The 21,521-nt window shown below is 42.7% G+C and overlaps 2 protein-coding genes across 8 annotated transcripts in view; both read left to right on the top strand.

The window, feature by feature from the left end:
• Window positions 1-3,221, top strand: part of TUT7 (terminal uridylyl transferase 7) — a 52,593-nt gene extending 49,372 nt beyond the window's left edge. For all 7 annotated transcript variants that reach the window (XM_028507263.2, XM_036021803.1, XM_036021804.1 and 4 more), the window contains one exon: window positions 2,204-3,221. In XM_028507263.2, coding sequence (XP_028363064.1) covers window positions 2,204-2,271 — 68 coding nt within the window. In that variant the 3' untranslated portion in view covers window positions 2,272-3,221. The remainder of the gene's footprint in view (window positions 1-2,203) is intronic.
• Window positions 3,222-7,391: 4,170 nt separating this feature from the next.
• ISCA1 (iron-sulfur cluster assembly 1) lies at window positions 7,392-19,984 on the top strand. Its single transcript, XM_028514855.2, has 4 exons — window positions 7,392-7,593; window positions 13,281-13,334; window positions 16,851-16,956; window positions 18,337-19,984. The coding sequence occupies exons 1-4, from the start codon at window positions 7,513-7,515 to the stop codon at window positions 18,483-18,485; spliced, it is 390 nt and encodes a 129-aa protein (XP_028370656.1). The 5' UTR covers window positions 7,392-7,512; the 3' UTR covers window positions 18,486-19,984.
• The last annotated feature ends 1,537 nt before the right edge of the window (window positions 19,985-21,521 follow it).

The following is a 21,521-nucleotide window of genomic DNA, read 5'->3' as shown; positions in this document are numbered from 1 at the left end:
GGCGCTCCATCTACTGAGCCACATCAGCCGTATCTTTAATATCTTTAAAACTTTGTTTTTCCTATTTAGATATTTAATACATCTGGATTGTGTGTAAAGTATGAGGTAGTGATCTAATTTTTTCCCCTCATGTGAAAAGCCTGTCCTCAATACTTTGTGCAGTTCAGAATATCGAACATGTGTGCCTATAGACTGGTAGACACTCTGTGATATAAATGCCACAGTAGAGTGCTTTGTTTCTTCCTGACCAGTGACACGCATGTTGCACGGTGAATTGACTGTCTGTCAGGGGTGTCCAACCTTTTGGCGATTCTAGGCCACACTGGGAGAAGAGTTGTCTTGGGCCACACATTAAATACATTGCAACACATAATCACAAAGAATCTCAATGTTTTAAGTAAATTTATAATTTTGTGTTGGGCCACATTCATAGCCATCCTGGGCCTGTGGGTTGGACACCTCTGGTAGATGATTGATGCCCTGCTTTGCAAAGTTTGATTTTGAGAGCACAAGTTTTTATTTGCATACTTAATATGCTTGCTTTAGACAATTTAGAAAGTATAGTTAAGTGAAGTGAAATAAAGACCATTTATACTTACTCCATTCTAAAGCATCAACTACTATTTAGATTTTGGAGGTAAAGTCTTTCCATCTTTTTGCATCAGTATAATAATTTAATATTTATTGAGTACTTTCTGTGTGCCAGGTACTATTTTATTTGCTTTATATGTATTTTTGTAATCTTCACTGTAATTCTAAGGGCATAGCATTAGCGCCCTGATTTTACAGATAAGGAAAATAAGGCACCAAATACAGGGGTGGTCAAAAGTAGCTTTACAGTTGTAATACAAGTAAATAATACAATAAATAATAATACAAGAATGAACTGTTTTTGCATACTCATAACTGTAAACGTACTTTCACCTACCCCTGTATATATAATTGGTGGATTTCTTCCCATGAGAACATGTTTTTAATTTTTATTTTATTTCTTTAACATTTTATTTATTTTTAGAGAGAGGGGAAGGAAGAGAGAAAGAGAGGGAGAGAAACATCAATGTGTGGTTGCCTCTCGCGTGGCCCCCACTGGGGACCTGGCCCACAGTCCAGGCATGTGCCCTGACTAGGAATCAAACCAGCAACCCTTTGGTTCGTAGCCTGTGCTCAATCCACCGAGCCAGGGCTAATTTTTATTTCTTTATGAAAATATTATTCGTATGGGTTTATAACCTGCTTTTCTCATGTTATTAATTATTCTGTGCATGACTAGTGTTCATAATATACTTAATCAAATCACAAGTTTTGGACATACTTACACTATTGTAAGGTATATGTGAGTATTCGTTCAGCAAAATTTCTACCCACCTCTTTGTCCTTCTGATCTTCCTTTAAACAATTTGTTGATCAGAAATTGGTGTCTTGTTTTAATTTCCATCTTTGGATTACCCACTGATATTGAAAATTTTTATCTACTCATGCTCTTTTTTCTCTTTCATATAGTGCTTGTATCTATTGTTCATCTTTATTGATTTGTAAGTTCTTTTCTTGCTAAGTATAGCAAGCCTTTTTCATAAGTAAACCATGTAGTGATGTGCTTAGAAAACTCTTTCCCACCCCAGTATTATATAAATACTCGCTACCTCTTATACTTTGACTCCCTAATATTTCATTCCATAGTTCATTCGGAATTGAGTGGGGAGCAAGGGTATGATGTGAGGAAGCAAACTAACTTCTCCCTAACCTCCCAAATTACTTACTTGACACAATACCAGTTTTTGAAAAAAACCCTTCCTTTCTACTATTGATTTGAAATGCAACCTCTTATACAAAATCACTTACACATTTCTCAATTTTCTTGTTTCATCTATTTGTTTAGACTCCAGAACAAAAAGTATTAACTGATCTGTATGTGGTTTTAATTAGTAATCCTTATTTCTAAAACTGTATTAAAATGATGTCACTCTAGCATCTTGTCTACATTTTAAAAGACTTTGTTTTGGACTGGGCTTATGTTTAATAGATCATGTTCCATATACTGTGTACTTTTTTATATCTAGCCTAATTACTTAATTCAGAACAAGTGACCAATTCCAGTGGGAAGAGTTTCTGTGAGTAATTAACGAGAAGAAGTGATGTTACGGATTTTGTGGTGAAGTGAGGCTTATTTTATTTATGTTGGGTTTTGTTTCTTCCCCTCCTCTAGGTAGCCTTTCCAGTAAATACATGACTCAGGGAAAAGCCTTGGCGAAGAGGACCCAGCAGGAATCATGAGGGAAGGAAAATGCAGCGCTCTATAAGGCCACTCAGGCGTTCCTAATCACTTGGAAAATTAGGTTCATTTCACAGGACACAGCAGCATAGATCAAGCTTCAACTTAACATTGAAGGAAAATGTCAGATTTGTTTTTTAATGAATGAAATTCTTAATAAGGAAAAAAAATTTTAATGTAGTCTTACCTACCACAAATCCTCATAGACTTAACGATTTTAATAGAAAGCCATGATGTTATGTATTTGAGCCAGGTTTAAAAAAACGGTGTAACTATGGGCCAGTATTCAGTGAATACAATTTCATGGTTTTTAATTCTTTTCAATTCACACTAAAATGGTGTGTTGATAAACCCTGAGTAAATTAATCCTTTCTTTCCTATACATCTCCCCCTTTTTTTTGTTTTGAAGAGGGGAAGTTATATTTATTGTTTACTGAATCCTCACGGGAAAGCGTGTCAAATATGTGTGAACTGCTACTACTGTATGTATGATTTACAAACCTTGTTTTATTGATATTTGTAGAAATGATAACATGAACATGATTACCCGTTTATGTGAGTCTTCCATGGATGAGCAGTGTCAGTGAGGGGATTTGGGTCTTTCCCTCTCTAATTTTAATGAAGTTGACATATCACTATTATGCTCATAAAAATGAAGTGAGGAAAACAAGTAGTCCTGTTTGCTGCTAAAAAACCTTTTCAATGGAAAAATGATAAATAAAAGTGCTTTTTACTTTTTACGATATTCAGAAAGTAGGGTGGAGAACTTCAAAAACTCCGTGGAGATTAAAGAGGCTGTCTCTGCCAATCACAGGTTTGGTTGGTGTCATTTTGGGTCTGGCTGGAACCCCTGGGGAACTGGTGTGTAACGTCACAAGCCCTGCGGAAGTCGTACATGGTCAGAACTATGCTTCATTTTGATTCTGAAATAAAACCGAATTTCTACCTGTCATTTTATCCACATCCCTTTCTAGTGAGAGTCCTGAATTTGACGAGGAAACTAGATCAAGGAGGAAGGGCCCTCCAGATCCACTCTGTATCTCATGCTCCCTTGCCTGTGCTGACACCTGCTGGATGGCCAACACTGGGAATGCACAAATAGTCCCAGACTCGGGGGGACAAATACGTTAGAGAGAGAGGCAGAGGGTGGTTGCTGGGCAGGCATTTCCAGATAGACGAGACCTCCAAGAGTGCACACCCGTGGCCCTTCTTCTAAACACACTACCGAAAAAGATGCTCCCGCTAAAGAAGAATCATGTAAAAACTAACTTTAGAATTGGAAGCTGTTGTAGAAAGAATCAGGGGTCACTCCTGACTCAGTTTGAATGAACACAAACTCGTGAAGTAAGTGAATTGTGCGGCCTGGGCTGAAACTCGTGCTTTACACGACTTACCTCAGCTGCTGCTCTTGCCTTCATGCATGAAAGTGAACTTGCCGGGGCATACAGTTCTTGTCACACATCCTGGGGAAAGCTGTTGGTGCTGTTGTCTTCTGACATTAGAGCAGAAGTCTGAGGCCAGCCTAGTTTTTGTTCCTCTGTAGATTTTATTTTTCTGCATGGATGGTTCTGCGTGTATTTATCTCTGTAACTTTTGTGTCAGTGACTTTCGTCTGGAACAAATTGCATCCAATGTACCTCCCTCTTGATTTTTTTTTCCAAAAATACTTTTGTCTTAATATTCCTCTCATCATTTTCCTTCATTCTAGGAAAACTTCTCAAATTTTATCTCCACGTGACTGGCTTTATTTTTAGTGTCATTCTGCTGTTTGCTGTTTCAGACATAAATTATGTCAGTTGACATCTAATTTTCTTGACCTTTACCCATTGTTCCTTTCCTCTCATTTTAGTTTATTTTGTATTGTCTTTTCATAGAAACCATGTTTTCTTACATACTTTTAAGGATGTTAAAACTTTCTTACATTCTATTCTGATTTCCAAAGTAGATTCTGTCCAGTGTATTATGCCTTTCGGTTTTGGTCCCTCACACTGGGTCAGTGGGACCATGACCAGTATTTGCCAGCAGACCTAGAGAATGGATTGCTCTTGGTTCTGTGCTCCCTTTATCTGGACGCAGGTCACAGCCCCTTCTCAGTGCCCCCTGGGGACAGACACATCTTCTCCATGCATGTCCAGCTTCCAGGGCACAGCTATCTCTTCAGCGCAGCTGGCCATCTCTCAACATGCTCTGCAAACACCCCACTGCCGGGGTTCTCCTTTTCTCTTTCTCTCAGGAACAAACAAATACAGGAAATCCATTTTTATAGACCAAACCAATACTTACTAATCGGTGCTCAGTGTGTACAGTATCAACAGTGTACACACTTGATTTTTTTTATTTAAATGTTCTGAGATGTCGTCAGTTTACTTTTTCATCTTAAAATGTGTTTCATCAATAGTGCTATTTTTTAAACTTTTTCCTCAAGTAGAAAAATGTGCAGGTAGATAGGTCAAAAGGGTTCATAGTGCTACAGGCCAAAAAAAAAAAAAAGTTGAAAAGCAAAAATAGACTTTAACAACTCCCCCTCACCATAAAAATGTGAAGATGTCCCCCATGCTTTTTTCTTCCAAAGCTGGTGTGTGTGGACAGCAGTTGAGGCTAGCAGACGTCACTGTGAAATTCTAGACTTAATGGGGGTCTGGCTCTGCCAGTTTTCCAGCTGAAAGTGTGGCCCTCCTCCTAACCTGTTGGCCATCCTGTTTCCTTACCTATACAGTGAAAACACACGCTCTTGCACAGCATAGTGAGGATCAAGCGAGGTCTTATTAGGAAAAGGTGTTTTAAAATGTCTAGAACCCTGAAACTAATCCCAGGTGCAGTATTGAACATTTCCCTAATAGAAAGTTTTTAACCTATTAGTGAAAATCTAAAAATGGTTGCAGCTTGCAATCCTCTTCACCAGTTCCCACCCCCACTTCACTTTGACACCACACAACAGCTGCCGCTCTGAGATAAAGGAGTGCACATATTTTTTTTAAAGATTTTATTTATTTATTTTTAGAGAGGGAGGGAGGGGGAGAGAAAGGGAGAGAAGCAGTGATAGGTTGCCTCTTGCACACCCCCTAGTGGGGGCGTGGCTAGCAACCCAGGCATGTGCCCTGACTGGGAATGCAACCAGTGACCTTTTGGTTCTCAGGGTGGTGCTCAATCCACTGAGCTACAGCAGCTAGGGCTGCACCTACTTCTTATAGTCATGAAAACTCTTCTAACACCAGTTTAAGGGAACTGGGCCAGTTTCGAATAACAATAGGTATTACTGAACCACTGACAAGTAGATTTTGTGGATTTAGCACTTAATAGGCAAAACACCTAACCAAGTTAAAAACTGAGTAGTGTGAATTAAAGGAAAGAAGGCTGTTAAGTATACACCAGATACACTAAATCAGAAAAAACTTAGAACTGCATTCTTAAAGTAGCGTCTGATGATTCATATTAAAAGGCTTGAGTTTAAAGCATCCGTTCAAACAGCCGCACCAACATTCCTGTCCTATACAGCTCAAGAGTTGTGAGGCTGCTATGACCCAGTGTGCTTGCCCATTCTCTTGAAAGCTGTAAAGTGCTACACAACCGTGTGATATTTCAACAATTGATAAAAAATGGTAACGGGGTTTTTTTTTACAATTTGATTAACTTTACTTTTTAGAGCAACAATGTGGGTTCACAGCAACATTGAGCAGAAAATACAGAATTTCATTATGCCCCCCCCAAAGCTAACTTCCCCCACTATCCACATCCTGCACCAGGGTGAGGCATTTGCTACAATCCATGAACCGATAGGGACACACCATCATCACCCAAAGTCCATGCAAAGGTTACATTAGGATTCATTTTTGGTGTGGTACATTCTATGGGTTTGGACAAATACATAATGGCATGTATGCACCATTGTGTTATACGGAGTACTTTCAAGATGTGTGGCATCTTTAAATATCCATGAATAAGCAGCAAAGTTTATTGAGCACTACCATGTGCCATGTACTCTTCTAAGGGCTTTTCATTTAATCTTCACAATATCTGTAGGAGGAAGGATGTGAGAAGTAAAATACTTTGTCCCTAAATCACCCAACTACTGTCTCCCACCACACTGCTGTCTCCTAATCCCAGTTCCTTCTGTGTGCTTTGGAGCTTAGGGGAAAAAACAATTTGCATCTCCTAATTGCCAATGCAATTGCATTTCAGTAGGAAGGAACTACTTAATGGGATGTTGAACTACACAATCCTGTAGGCTCTGGGGCATTAAAGATAAACTGGGCTCCAAAACACCGCACCCATTAGTTCTTTACACATCAAAACGCTGAGCAAGAATCTATCCTCCCAGCACCACGCCACAGAACATTTTCCCCTTTACCTGTAGCACTTCCACGAGCAATACCCAACTATCCTGATGATCTCCCATCTGCTAACCTCCTGCTGCACGTCCATCCAACCAGGATTTCTTGTTCCTCCGTAGGTCCTCCGTTTACCAGGCTTCCTGTGTGTGTTCAGATATAGAGCCTGGTGCTCAGGAATATTTGCTGAGTTAACGGAATTAAAAGGCAGGGCCCCTGAGCAGCCACAACAAGGTCTGACAATAGGTGTTCAATCAAGCTTGGGTCTCACTATAAATTTAAGTATCCACGGAGCTGCCCAAGCACATCTTAATGTAGTGTAGGGTTCCAACAACGATACCTAAAGAGAACAATTGCCTTAGTACCATCCTTCAACATCCCAAGCAGTCCAGCACGCTGGTTGGGGGGCTCTTTACTTATTCTACGACTCAGCGGTAATTCTGCGCTCTTAAGAACTGCCCAGCTGGACCAAAAAAGACAACTATCTGTAGCTGTCCGGGACTCCGACGCTTTCTGCCTTCCCAGAGCACAAGCTCCCGTGCGGGGTTGACTACTCAGCGTTAAGTGGTGGAGGTGTACTTTGCCCAGGGGGCAGAGCCTGGAGCAACGCTCCTGGGAGCCCACAAGTCCGAAGGCATTTCGCGTGACCCACCCCGCTCCGGACGGACGTCGCGCCGAGAGCGCCCGTGCTTCGACGACCTCCGTCCCGGACCCCCAAGCTGCAAACAAGAGCCCACAGCCCGCGCCCCGCCCTCCACCCGTCACTCACACGGCCTGCCCAATGGCGGACCGTGAGGGGCGGGGCCTGAGGTTCCCTGCGCCGGAGCTTGTGGCGTCAATGCGCTGCTGTGTCCATGGAGAGAAGGTGAGGCTTCTGAGCTCCGGCCCAAGGCACCTGGGCGCCGGACGGCGAGAATGTCGGCTTCGTTAGTCCGGGCCACTGTCCGGGCTGTGAGCAAGAGGAAGCTGCAGGCCACTCGGGCCGCCCTCACTCTGGTGAGTGAACGCTGCGCGCGGCCTGGCCCTTGACATTGGTTCACCTCCATTCTGCGAGGGGAGGTCACGGCGTTAGGACGCGGCACAGCCGAGCAGCGGGGCCCGCGCCCAGTCCGTAGCTTTACGCCCTTACAACCCCCGAACCCCCGTCCCTGCCAGGAAAATAAATCCGGGAGGGGCTGCCCCCGCGATCCAGCGCCACGGGGACTACGTTTCCCATCAGGCCGCGCCCGCCGTGTGAGGGGGAGGGGTGGTGTGCGTGTGCTCCGCACAAGTCTCCTCGGAGCCCGGGACACATCTGGGGAGGCTTAGGGAAGCGGTGGTTGAGGTCGCACGTTCAGAGGTCGTTGGCCCCAAGCGCGCATAGCTCGGTGAATAAACCAGATTTACCCTTGAGGTCCTTGGGGAGGACGGGGGCTCGCCTACGGACCACAGCGTGAGTGCGGTGATTGGCAGTGAGAGCACGTCCCCAACAAAGCCCACCCCCTTGCTGAGGTGAAGGCTGCTGGGCATTAAGGGTTACTTCCTGGTGTTGGGGTTAGCGGAGGCTTTTTGGAACATCCTCTTTGCCTGTGTTTTTCTAGGCCTCGGTCAGCTCTTTCAAAGAACAAAGAATAAAGTTGTCTATCCTGAGTTTGTTTTTACACCGTTTTCTGGGTGAGAGGTCTGACACACTCAGAGGACACCAGAGTATAAACGCAGGTACTTAAAGAATTTAGCGCTCATACTAGACCTCTGACGCACTATGCAGCGTGTCTTTTATTTTTAACCGAGGGAAAATTCATATAAATTTAATCACTGTAAAGTGTTCAGTTAAGGGGCATTTAGTACATTTGCAATATTGTGCAACCATCACTTCTGTTTAGTTCCAAAACATGTCATCCCAAAAGAAAATCGTGTATTTATTAAACAGTCACTTGTTTTTGCAGTTTGTAAAGATTAATTTCATTGGAAAGCTTATGGTCAGGTCAACGTTTTTCACACACACACACACACACACACACACCCTTGATTAAGGGACTTTGTGCAAGTATTTATCAGCTAGAGACTAGGAAAATAGATTACTGTATTTAAATGGAATCATTGATTTCAGTCAGTGTAGTTCCATAAGCTGGAAAATTGTAGAGAAACAGAAGAAAGTCATGATCAGGTGGGAGAACTCTTTTTTACAATGAATTGATGTTTTAGGCCCATAAGAAGGTTATGCCGATTGTATAGGATACTATATTTTATATTTTTTATGTGCCACTAAGCATGTTTTCATGTTTGAAAGATAACTATCAGTTATTCAGATTTTCTAAAGTCTTAATATCACAAGAACTAGAGGACATGATTCACACTTTGCGTATCATTTTAATCTCAATATAAATTATTCAGGGTTGAAAAGAATTCTGCCACTAGTAATGGTAGAACCAAGAAGTGCAGAGACACTTTTTTGCTTGTTTTTCTCTCCACCATTTGACATGTTACTGGTTTGTTTAAAATTTCTGAGTCATCCTCTTCCTCTCCATTCCACAGACTAAGAAATAAATGGTACATAGTTCCCACTCCCCAGGTCTCTGTCACCTCTAGGAATTAGTAGGAATAATAACACTGCCCACCTTCTAAAACCTGGGCACTCTCTCCTTACGGAACTCCTTGTGTTACCACTTACCAGGCCAGTTCTGCCACCAGCACTGCTTTGTTGTCAGCCGTTGGTTCATGAGGGTTCCACGTTGCCTCTGATGAACTGTTGTGGTTAACTTGCAGGAGTCCATTACCTGAACTCATCCTACTTCGCTGTCTGGCTAACTTCACTTTTTTTTTCCTGTGATCTGCACAGAATCTGGTGCCAGAGAAAAAGCACGTCCGTGCTGCCTTCTGCCAACAGCGTAGAGTAACAGGCTTGCAGTCATTTTAATCCTAGCATGTTTCCTGCTCTTAAGACGCTGTGGCATGCATGTATTGCCATTGGTGCTTAGTTTCCAAGTGTTTGTGCAAACATTTTTAACTCCCAACATGTTCTGTGAAATGTAAAAGGAGTGAAGTTATCAAAGGGTAAAGAGGGAAAACAGATGAGAGCAAATGAAACTAGAGATAATTCAATGAAATGGGTAAGAAGAGCTCAATGTTACCTAGATACACATGTTTTGACATCAGGAATTTGACCTGTTTGCAGCCTTTGAGAAGCGCTGGACCTGTGCAGTCTACTGGAGCTCAGTGAGAGGCTAAGAACAGGAGTTGGTGAAATTAAAACACGGTTCCATGTTGTCATTACCAAATTATCTGCATTAAGTGATGGTAACCAAGGAGGGAATTGGTGGTTTGCTAGAGAGAAAGACCGAAAAGACTGGTGACAGGCTGCTGTGACATTTTTTTATTTTGAGAGGAGGGAAGGAAAAGAGAGAAACGTAGATTTGTTGTTCCACTTATTTATGTATTCAGTGGTTGATTCTTGTATGTGCCCTGACCAGGGATCAGACCCCTAGTTGGTTAGATCCCACTCTAACCAGCTAAGCTACCCAGCCAGGGCTCAAACAAGAAACACATTAACCTTTTAATATGTAGGTGACAGTCACATACATATGCTCTGATTGCACACACACAGGAATAGGAAAAGACAAAAGGAAAACAGCACCACAATGCCATCCACAGCTGTTAAAGAATCAGTTAAACAAAATACACCATAATTTGTTCATTGGTTGCTACTTACCATCTTTTAAACCTTAAAATGCTATATTTATAATGAAGTTAAAGTAGGTTGTAGTTGTTGGTACGTTTACTATATATAATCATGGAGTTAACTTTGGGTTTTCATTTTATTTTTTCTTAAGCAGCAAGCAGTGAAAATTGCCTGGGTAATTACTTAAGGAAACAGTATCAAGGATGAAAAGTTTTCTGCTGCAAGGACTAGAAACCAAATGGCATTGAATAAAAGTGTGTTGCCATGAAGTAGATGAAAAATGCATTACCTACAGTACCTTTCCCAATAATTTTAACACCAAAAACAGACTGGAAATCTTTTTTTTAAATTTTTTTATTAATTGATTTTAGAGAAAGAAGAAGGAAGAGAGAAATACTGATATGCTGCTTTACCCATTCATGCATTCTCTGGTTGACTCCTGCTTGTGCCTTGGTAGGGGGCCACAACCCCCAGGACATGGGGACAACTCTCCAGCCAACAGAGCAAGGCTGGCAGTCCTTTTTTAAAAGGCTGAACTCACTCAAAGATTATTCTTTCATTTGAAAGCATATCTTATTCTGCAATACACATATTAGTAGATTACAAACTATCATATACCATTGAGTTTTAAGAATCTCTTAAGTCTTAATTCACTGGCCAAATCTCAGGTGACTTAGAGTCATTAATTACACATATTTCTTGGACAAGTATGGGTTTCTTCGAGTTTGGGGAAATGCAGTGAAATGGAAAGGCTGGTAGGCTTGCAGCATACTGTTTGGTGAAAGTTTTCATACTATTTCCCAGGTTGATTTTAAGTGCAAAGTTTCTGGAGTATGCAAATAGATTTAGAGCAAAGTAAGCATCTTAGCTTCTGCCTGGTCCTGAGACACACACAAAAAATACCTTTTCTAGCCAGAAGTTTTCTTTTAGTCCTAAACGTTCCCTGTTTAGTCATTCTGACTTGTTCTGAAAATCAGATCCATCACTTTGGAAAGCATATAATCATATCTTTCCCCTTAACTGGGCTATCCATCATTAACAACACTCCTCCCAAAGGAGTGTATCTGGTATTTGCCTGACACAGGAAAATTCAGACATGCCTGGCTTCCTGTGTTTTCTACTAAGAGTTAAGAAAAGAAGGAAATACTATTTTGTGAAAGTAAATTAGATCACTTAGAAAATCCCTTGCAGATCAAACCCTTGGGGCTTGCTGGCAGCACAGTGAGCACAGGCCCCTTGTGTTCTGAGTGCGTCACGCAGCGGTGCGCCCTCTACGCCTTTGACCCCCAGCTTCAAACCGAGGCCGTGCCTTGGGTTGTACTTGCAAGGAATATTTTCCCATGGCCGAGCCTTTTTTATGTGACTTAGCAGAGGTCTTTTGCTTTTTGACAATTACATTAATTTCTTCAGGACTCATGTGGGAGATGTGACCATGAAAATTATGGAAGCTAGTTTTCACTGGCAATCATTTAGAAGGGTAAATGAGCACTTAAAATTTTGTATTCATATTTCTGTAACTATTTGAGGCTGGTGTGCTACAGATTCCAAAAACATAAAAGCCGTATTTGTTCTCTTCAGTATTTCCTTCTTTCTCCCCCTGCATACTATTTCTTGTCTTGTTGGGCTGCTTGCCTCCTGTTCTGATAAAATCATAAGTAAAGGCCTTCATGAACACCTACTGGTAGTGATTTATTTCATTTTTTTACGGTGATGCACAATAAGACATACACACACACATATACTCACCAAGTCAAAGTTTCACATTCATCTTTATCAAGTGTGATGCATTGTTTTCTATTTTGTGTTATTTTCTGTGTTTTAAAAATGCTAGTCTCGACTTTGTCATTTGGGTCCAGACTTTCCTTCAACACCCTCATCTGGCTGAGCCCCACCAGACAAAGCAGCAGAGCACACTCTGATGCCGTCGATTGGCTCAGCTCCCTTGGCACAGGCTTGGTTCTGGCTGCAGTTAGCACCCAGGCACAGGTTGTGGCATCCACTCTTTGTGGTATCACAAACCAGGAAAATGCCAATACAAAAAACTGGAGGACCAGCCCAGCATTGCCAGCTAGAGGAACTAATAAAGTAGGAAAGGCATGATTTCTTCATTGTAACAACAGCTGGCTTGTATTTGGCACTGTCCTAAATGCTCTCCGTGAATCCTGAGGAAGAGGGACTGTTATACCCATTTAAGTCAATTGATGGGCTGGGACACAGCTTGGAGGTGGACCTGGAATGCCCTGGAACAGCTCCATTTGGAACAGCCTCCATCTCAAGAAAGGTGTGGATGGAGCGCACCTGTACACATGCAGTACGTTGTGATGCTTTTCTTATTTTGAGGACAACTGAGCCTAGGTTAAAAGCATTTCTCCCCATTATTGTTTAAAAGTCTCCTCCCTGTTGTTGTTTCCGTCGATGACTAGCGTAAATACCCTGAAATACTGATTGAAACCAACTTTAGAGTCTGAACATTTGGTGGAACTGGGACAAGAGGCATACTCTGGGTTATCTGTTGCGGGTGGCATTTCATCTAGGAATGTGGTTCGGTGGATTTGACATGGGCTTGGGTAAGCAAAGGAGCAGTGGGGTTAATAATCAACAGGAAAAGGGCCTGAAGGTGGGCCATTTCAGGGAGGTACTTGATTCATTCCTTGGCTTATTGAGCACCTTCTGTGTGTCAGACAATTGTTTATTGCTGGGCATACAGTAGGAGCACAAAACAGATGCTGCCCAGAGAGATGACATTCGTGATGGAAGGAGGTAGTGACGTGGAGATTATGACAGGGAGTGAACATTCACTGAGGGGAGCAAGATGAAAAAGCTGTTGCTAGAAGATATTTTTAAAATAAAGAGAATGATTTTCTTAAGTAGAGTTCATATACTGTGTATAAAATCCACAAGGTACACAGGTGAGAATGAAACATAAATTCATCACATGAGTTTGCTAAAGGTAGACTTGCGTAGTCTCATAAGGCTTTGAAGAATGCAGATTTTAGAGCTAAAAGCTGAACATTTTCTTTTCCAGACACCTTCAGCGGTAAACAAGATAAAACAACTTCTTAAAGATAAGCCTGAACATGTAAGTAAAACCAATCAAATGGATTTTGTACTTGGCAAAAAACAGTTGTATTTTCACAATAAATTTAGCTTGTGATAAACAGTATGCTTTCATTATTGAGGGGGTTTTATTTTAAAAGTAAAATATGCTCATGGTTTTTTGTTTTGTTTTGTTTTGTTTTTTATAAGAGTTTGTTTGAGCCAAACTGGTGACGTGTGCCCAGGAGCAGGATCGCAGATGCCCCCTCAGCTCAAACACTGCCCTGGGGTACCCCCTGGGAAGGAAGCCATGCTCTCGCCCCAGCCCTCTTGTCGTCATTCTCCCTTCCAAGAGGCATCTTTTTAGTGCCCTTTTAGAGATAATCCGTACATTTTATAGACCAGGATTTCTCAGCCTCAGCACCATTGATGTTTTGGGCTGCATGACTCTTTGTTGGGGGTGGGTCGCTGGATGTTTAGCATCATCTCTGGCCTCTGCCCATGACTCTGCTCCACCCCTTGGTTGTGACGACCAAAAATATTTCCCTGAGGGGAACCACTAGTCTCTGCTTGTGCACGTGTCTCTTTTCCTGCTTGGGTAAGAGCATACCATACATGCTGTGGTTACACTTGGCTTTTTGCCCCTAGTAAAATAGCTTGAAGACCTTTTCATATCATTACATGAAGTCCACTCATTCTTTTTCATGGCTGCATGTAATAGTATACTCCATTGAACCAATGTGGTTTATTTAACCAGTCCCCCACATTACAGGTCTTTTGTGTTGTTTTCATTCAGTGCTGCCAAAAACGTCATTCATCAGATACTCAGTGTGTGCCGTGGGCCGGGCCCATTGCGCTAGGCCTGTCAGTGTGGCTTAGTGCATCTACAAGGGCCGCGTTCCTAGATGTGGGATTGCTGCGCAGGCGGTGTGCGCATCATGTCAATACTCGTGCACTGCTGACTGCCTGAGGAAAACTGGGAATTACTTCCAAGACTATTAGCATTTAATGATTAGACTACGGAGCAGTTCCTAGGTTCCATGTACAATCTCCCATTACAATGGGAGTTCTGGCACCCTCCTCCTAAGAATTACTAAATGATAAAATATGTCACCGTTCCAGCTCCATTTGGATAAACTAATTGACCAAATAAAGCAAAAATTTAGCTTTGTAGATTTGACGGGTGTCTGTTTGTACTGACGTGAAAAGGACTGAGCAGGCACTGGATCGGGTGTCACTGTGACACCAGCCGTCCCTTCTCCACATTCCCGCTGCCTGAAGCTGCGCCCTCACACACTCTCAGTGCCTAGATCCATTCTCAGAGCTGGACTTCTGCTTGCTGATCTTCCTGCTTACAAAGATAAAAGCTACATTAAATACTTAAGACTTGCACTCCAGAGTTTGAGCAAGGCTATTTATTGGGTATTTGTCATGCTGAATATGTCAGACTCCCTCCTCAGCTCTCTGAGCTGCCACTCTGAGGGTGAAGAGAACTGTAGTTCTGTCTCCCTGCAGTTGTTTAAGGACAGAAGAGATGACTCTGTGAGTACTCCAGCTCATGCAAACCCCCGGGCAGCTTCACATTTTAACTCACTCTCTTCACCAGTAGCTTCCCACTCCACGATTGCTTTGCTAAAGGAAGTGCACGTTGCTTCTTTTCAGAGAATCGGGATCTGCTTGGTGGAATATTATTTTTTTTATGATGATACTTTTGTTGCACACTTAAAAAGCAGGTAAGATCCAAGAATAGAAATTCAGTAGACATTGTTAGAAAATTACATTAAGGTAGACAATTGGTATTTTAAAAGTGCTTTTTGGTTATCTTTTTTAAAAAATTCTCATTGGAGGATATGGTCATTGATTTTTAGAACATTGATGTGAGAGAAAAAATATCCATCAGGTGCCCTCCTCATGCTCCTTAACTGGGGATCGAACCCGCCACTTTTTTGGTGTGTGGGATGATGCTCCGAGCCACTCAGCCAGGGCTGTTTGGTCACTTGTTAAATTTCTTCCCTCTGTGTTGGCAACAGTCTGTGCTTTCTGGTGTTTGAGAATGTTTACACAGGTCTGCCCTAGAATTAAGGCCCATGGAAAGGCAGCATGATTCCAGGCCCACGAACCTAGCAAACCTAACCTAGGGGAACTTCCTGAGAACCTCTCCCAGGGAGAGGTGGAGCCAAAATGCTTTTTTTTTTTGTGGAACTGACTTTTGAGCAAGTTCATTTTATTAGGTTGTCATCTCTGCCATCAGATGCTTTTCTTTTTTTCTTAAAGATTTTATTTTTTTTTTAGAGAGGGAAGCGGGGAGAAAGAGAGAGAGAAACATCAGTGTGCGGTTGCTGGGGGCTGTGGCCTGCAACCCAGGCATGTGTCCTGACTGGGAATCGAACCTGCGATGCTTTGGTTCGCAGCCCACACTTAATCCACTGAGCTATGCTAGCCAGGGCTCTTTTATCTTTTAAAGAAAGTGATCATTTAGCTTTGGCTGGTGTGGCTCAGTAGATTGAGCACCAGCCTACAAACCTAAAGGTCACCGGTTCGATTCCCAGTCAGGACACATGGTCCCTGGTTGGGGGTGTGCGGGAGGCAACTGATCAGTGTGTTTCTTACACTTTGATTTTTTTTCCCTCTCTTTCTCCCTTCTCCTCTCTCAAAAAGTAAGTCAATAAAACCTTTTTAAAAAGTGATCATTTATTTTTTGGATTAAAACTCTTTCCATAAAAGTGTTATTCCCAACCTAAATGGCTATTAGTTGGTTAAGTAATAACTATGCATTGGTATAATGGGATGTTATATAGGTATTACTTGTAATTACATGGAAAGATGATGTCTTAAGTGGAAAAAACAAAGAGGAAAAATTTTCTGCTATAATAAAAACTCTGTTTAGATGATACATATGAAAAGCCTGAAAGAAAATAGGAAAAAACATACAACCTGTGTTTTTAGGGTAGTGGTGACTATAGTTTGTTTTTTTCCCCTCTGTATTGTTTTCTTTATACATAATTGGTTTTTATTGTTTTTGGGTCACCACTAGTGTCATAATGATGTTTGTACAATAGGTAAAATTTTAAAATGCTTGTTTCCTGCCCTGGCCCATGTGACTCAGTTGATTGGAACATCCTTCCATGTACCAAAAGGTCACGATTCGATTCCCGAACAGGGCACTTTCCTAGGTTGCGGGGTCGATCCTCGGTCCCGGCGTGGGCACCTGGGACCCCCAGTCCAGGCACGTGTAATCCCCAGTCCAGCCAGGCACATGCAGGAGGCAACCAATCAATGCTTCTCTCTTGCATCGATGTTTCTCTCCCTTCCTCTCTCCCTTCCTCTCTCTAAAAGAAGTGAAAGAAAATGTCCTCAGGTGAGAATATAAAAATAATAAAATGTCTGTTTCCCATTCCACTTCTGCTTCCTAAAGGGCCATTTCGTAGCCGGGAATCTAATATGTATCTTTGAACTTCTGAATAAATGAATACTGTCATATAGTCAGGACTTTTTAAAATATGATTATTTAACCTGTGCTATTTTAAAACTCAGTTTATATTTACAATGATTTTTTCAGGTAGGTGTGAAAGTTGGTGTCCGGACCAGAGGTTGTAATGGCCTGTCTTACACTCTAGAATATACAAAGACAAAAGGAGATTCTGATGAAGAAGTTGTTCAAGATGGTACGTTTTCTGGGCACTTTGTTTCACCTAAAATGTTCAAAGTGATGATGATGATGATGGTAGGAATGGCACGTGCAGTGCTTACTCACCGTGAGGCGGGCACAGCTTGATGTGATGGACTTTCCTGTAGTGACTGAGTTATAACAGCAGCCTAATGAGAATGGTACTGTGTTGTCCCCATTTTGCAGATAAGAGAAACTGAGGCATGGGAAGATGAAATAATTTGCATAAGGTCACAGAGCTAGTAAGTGGCCTTGTGGATATTTGAACCCAATCGGATTTACTCCAGAGGCTGTGGTCTGGTAGATTATTGGATAAACTTGTTTGTTTCAGTTATGAAAGATTATCGTTGTGTGTTAAAAGAGTTTAAGATGATAAAACTTCAAAATGAACCAACTACTTCTGTGTGAAGTAGCAGTTTTATGTGTATGTCAAATGACATCATCTCATGCTCTTGAGTACTCTATATTTCCAATTTTAATTTCCAAATTAAAATTTTCAGTTCTTTATATTTGCCCCCCACTTCCTACCCCTATGCAGCAATCTGATTAAAACATAATAAATTAATGCTACAACATTGAGGGAACTTTGTCGTACAAGGGTTTTGTGACAGCGGCTTTGTGCGCCGGAAGTGTGCTGTTGGTTAGCTTTCCTGGGTTCCTGGTGTGAGTTCATTGTACTAAATTGGAGTTACTAACCACAAAAGATTTGTGTTAATATTTTAGTTTTTAAATCAATACATAAATTTAAATCTTAAATTTTTCATCTTAAAGAAGAGATCTAATAAATACATGTAGTTTATATTTAAGTAATGACTCAATTTCTTGAGGAAGAAAACTTTTTTAGATCGATTGTATTTGTATGGATGCCAACTTCTGCCTGTATAATTACTATGAGATTATGCTGTCACCAGTTTTCCAGTCCGTACACAGAAGGACAGGACTGCTGTGTCATCTTAAACCAGCCCACTGTCCCACAGTCCTTTGTGTGTCTCCAGGTGTGGCAGTGTGTACAGGTGTCATTGCAGGGTTTTCATAAACGTTACTGACTCCATCGTTACAAAACTCTCACTGTTTTCTTTATGTTGCAAATTGGGGAAATGGGTGAAATATAGTGAAAAGCAAATTGTAGTTTTACATAGTATTGTCATTGAATTTGCTTGTGTACAGCTTCCTAACCTAAGGTAATTGTTTTTGACATAGATTATTGTGTAGAAAGAGGGGACAGGAAACTGAGCTCGGAATCCCTTAAAGGACATAATGAGACAAAAACGTCCTGTTGGGTCTTCGTTAGTGGTTACCATTTAAAGCTTACTCGTGCTCTGAATCAGCAGGTCCTGTTGGCGTGCAGGCTTTATACGTGTGTTTTCTTCTCCCCAAGGAGTCAGAGTGTTCATCGAAAAGAAGGCTCAGCTGACACTTTTAGGAACAGAAATGGACTATGTCGAGGACAAACTATCCAGTGAGTTTGTGTTCAATAACCCGAACATCAAAGGAACATGTGGCTGTGGAGAAAGCTTTAACCTTTGACTCCTCCGGACTCCTCTGGCCGTGAGCCCCAGGAAAGCCCACGGAAGCCCCGGGCTTGCTGAAGAAATCGTGTGCCCGTCACGTGCTTAAGGTTCATACTGCATGGCTGCCTCCTGAGGACAATAAAGTGATGCATTTGGAAAATGAAGCCAGTGTGTTAGATTTCAGAGGTGATGTTTGTATTCTTTTTAGGGGACAGAATGTAAGAAGCCATCATTTTTGAGGGGTCATTTTTCTGATCTGTACAGAAAAAAAAATCCTACCCTGCACTTACTTTCGTGCACCCTTTCTGCTAGATCCAGTTTTACAGAAGGTGCCTGCCTGGGAGGATTCTGGTAAACATGTCTTAACAAGTGTGATTCTGCAACTCTCTTCTGAACAGCTGCAATGTGCAGCTCCAGCCAGGTTGATGGCTGTCGAATTCAGAGGCAGAAGGTCCTGACTGCTGGGTTGACATGGTGCTGCATCGTTTTTCCGCACAAGCTTGGCACGGCCTTGACCCAAAAGTTCATTGTGAAACGCCTCGTTCGCTCACCCTGCAGCAGCATCAGATGCCAATAGATGGAGGTGTCAAAGATTTCCCTGAATGGTTTTGAGTGACAGCCTAAGAAATGCCCCGCCCACCATTTTTCATCCGTTTCCTTCGCTACCCTAGGCGTCTGCTCAAGGAGGGATCTCAAGCTTAGATGCTTTTATTTGAAAGGTCTCTGACAAGCCATGCAGCCCAGCCCCCTCGGTCCTGTACCTAAGGAAGCAAAGCCCTGGGACAGGAGGAGGGCTTGTGTCCGCCGCGCACTGTGGAGCCGCAGGGCTGACATGCAGCCTGGGCTCTGGGGTGGGCAGTGAAGGTAAATGACCGGGCTGTCTGGTCTCTCTGGCTGACATGTTGATGAGATTTCTGTGTAATTTGATGGAGATCTCATTTTTTATTTTATTTTGAGTGGGAAAAATCTTATTTTAAATCCCCTTTATGTGAATTGCCATGTTGTTCCTTCTGAAGTGTGCCACAGTGGTTTATATGAGCAGGGGAGATACTATAGCAACCCAGAAGTTCCCTTTTGGAATGTAGTAGCGATTGTGCAGCAGAACACGGAGGTCTTTTCCCAAAATCCCCAATAAGCATACACTTTCCAAATCTTTAGTCCAGTTGCTAAAATTTTTAAATCTACTATTTTAACCTAACATTTTTAGCATCAATTTTTCTTTTTAACAGTGTTCCTTTTGTAATGTGATTACTGAGTTTCCTAGGTTGGACATAGTAAGTGTTTGATGAGATGCCACATGCTTTTTTGAAAGCCAAGTCTTAAGAAGCTAAGCAGCCGAGTTCCTTGACGTGTGTTGTGTTTGCTGAGTAGCTGCCACCAACCGCACCAAAACCCGGAGCAGCGCAGTAGCTTTATGCTTATGAGTTTGTATTACTGAGATTTGTGCAATACTGAATGTATGTAGTGATCGAGTTCTCAATAAAAAAAAAATGTGGCTTCTTTGTGATCATAAAACTGCCTTTTCTTTTTAAGGAAGAAGGGTGTGGGAACAGTAGCTATTACAGCTGCTGAGAAATACTCACCCCACTTTTCTGACCACTCTCCCCGCTGTCAGAATTCTCTCCACCCAACTCTGCCGCACTCCGTGTGTCCGCGGCTCTGGGCTGCAGCCTTTTCGTTGTTCCCTTTCTTCAGCCCCGTCTTTCACCCTGCCTCCCCTTAAGGACCATCCTTTTCCTTTAAGCCGCTTCTCCAGCCTTCCACAGATTGGTCCTTACACTCTCATGTGTCATCACCCCTACCCGGAACGCTTTGTCCGATCTGTCACCCAAGTTTTATGTTCATCTCCAAAAAGGTTCTCAACAGTTCACTTGAGGCACGTTCGTGTGAGCACCTGCTCTCCCCTCGCGTCGAGGTTTCACAGGTGACCAGAAACCATCCCTGGCCTCAGAGATCTCGTTGCTGGCAAACGAGACAGACACCAACAAAGAATACATGGTAAGTGTTGCTAAGAGCTAACATGGATTGCCGACTTGCCCAGAACTGTTCTGATTAACATAATCTTCACGACACCCCGGGGAAGTCGGTCTGACTCCCGTCTCCCGTCTCTCTCATGGAGGAGAGACCAAAGCTCAGCGCAGACAACACAGTCGACTGAGGTAACACTCAAGTGGCCGAGTCAGTGACAACCCAGGCCATCGGGCTCCAGCCCCGTGCTCCTGGCAGTGAGGCCACATGGCATGTCGCAGTGAGAACCAACATGGGGGTGCGCTCTAGAGAGGTTTCTTAGAGGGTCAAGATACCTGGGCCAAGTCTGAAAAGACATTAGACACCTAGGAAACGAACAAAGCTGAAGAATGAGAATATACTTACGAAGCTGAGCGTTCAGAAGAATGTGAGGCACAGAAGGCAGCAGACGGAAGGACAAGGCAGGTCGGGGGCGCTGGGCTTTCTCCTGGTAATGCAGGTGTTGGCAGCCACTGAAGAGTTTTACAAGGGACTCTTGAAACAAGTGCATTCAGAAGTGTCAGCTGGGCCGTTCTGTGGAGCGTGAAGGCTGCGCGAGGAGGCGGCCTGGAGGAAACTGCTGCAAACCCCCAAGCAGGACGTGAGGGAGGGACCAGTATGAGGAGGGACCAGTGTGAGAAAGGCTTACGTTACCTCAGCAGGCCTCCTTTAATGGACCGAAAGGGCTGTGATTTTGTGGCTTTTGGCTAATCACACTAGCAATACTTGCACTGGCTTTTTGGTTTTGGTTTGTCTCTAGCACCATATTGAAAGACCCTTGACATGAGCCCTGTCATTTTCTTCTCTATTCATTCAACACCAGGCACATCATGTTTTGGCAAAATGATTCCTCCAGCCTTTATCAGCCATATCGTGTTCTGTCTGTGTTCTATGCATCCGAGCTCCACCCTAGACAGGCCCTGGGCATCCTGTGAGAAGCCACTCCTTGGTACCTGTGTGTGGCATGGAGACTGTGAGCTTTGTAGAGGGAGCTTCACACAGAGGCAGAGCCAGAGCCATGGATCATCATGCTTAGAAGCCGGCT

The sequence above is a fragment of the Phyllostomus discolor genome, chromosome 3 (genome assembly GCF_004126475.2).
Source record: "Phyllostomus discolor isolate MPI-MPIP mPhyDis1 chromosome 3, mPhyDis1.pri.v3, whole genome shotgun sequence".
Taxonomy (NCBI): Eukaryota; Metazoa; Chordata; class Mammalia; order Chiroptera; family Phyllostomidae; genus Phyllostomus; species Phyllostomus discolor.
The sequence above is the reverse complement of the archived record's forward strand: the minus strand, read 5'-3'. Positions and strand labels throughout refer to the sequence as shown.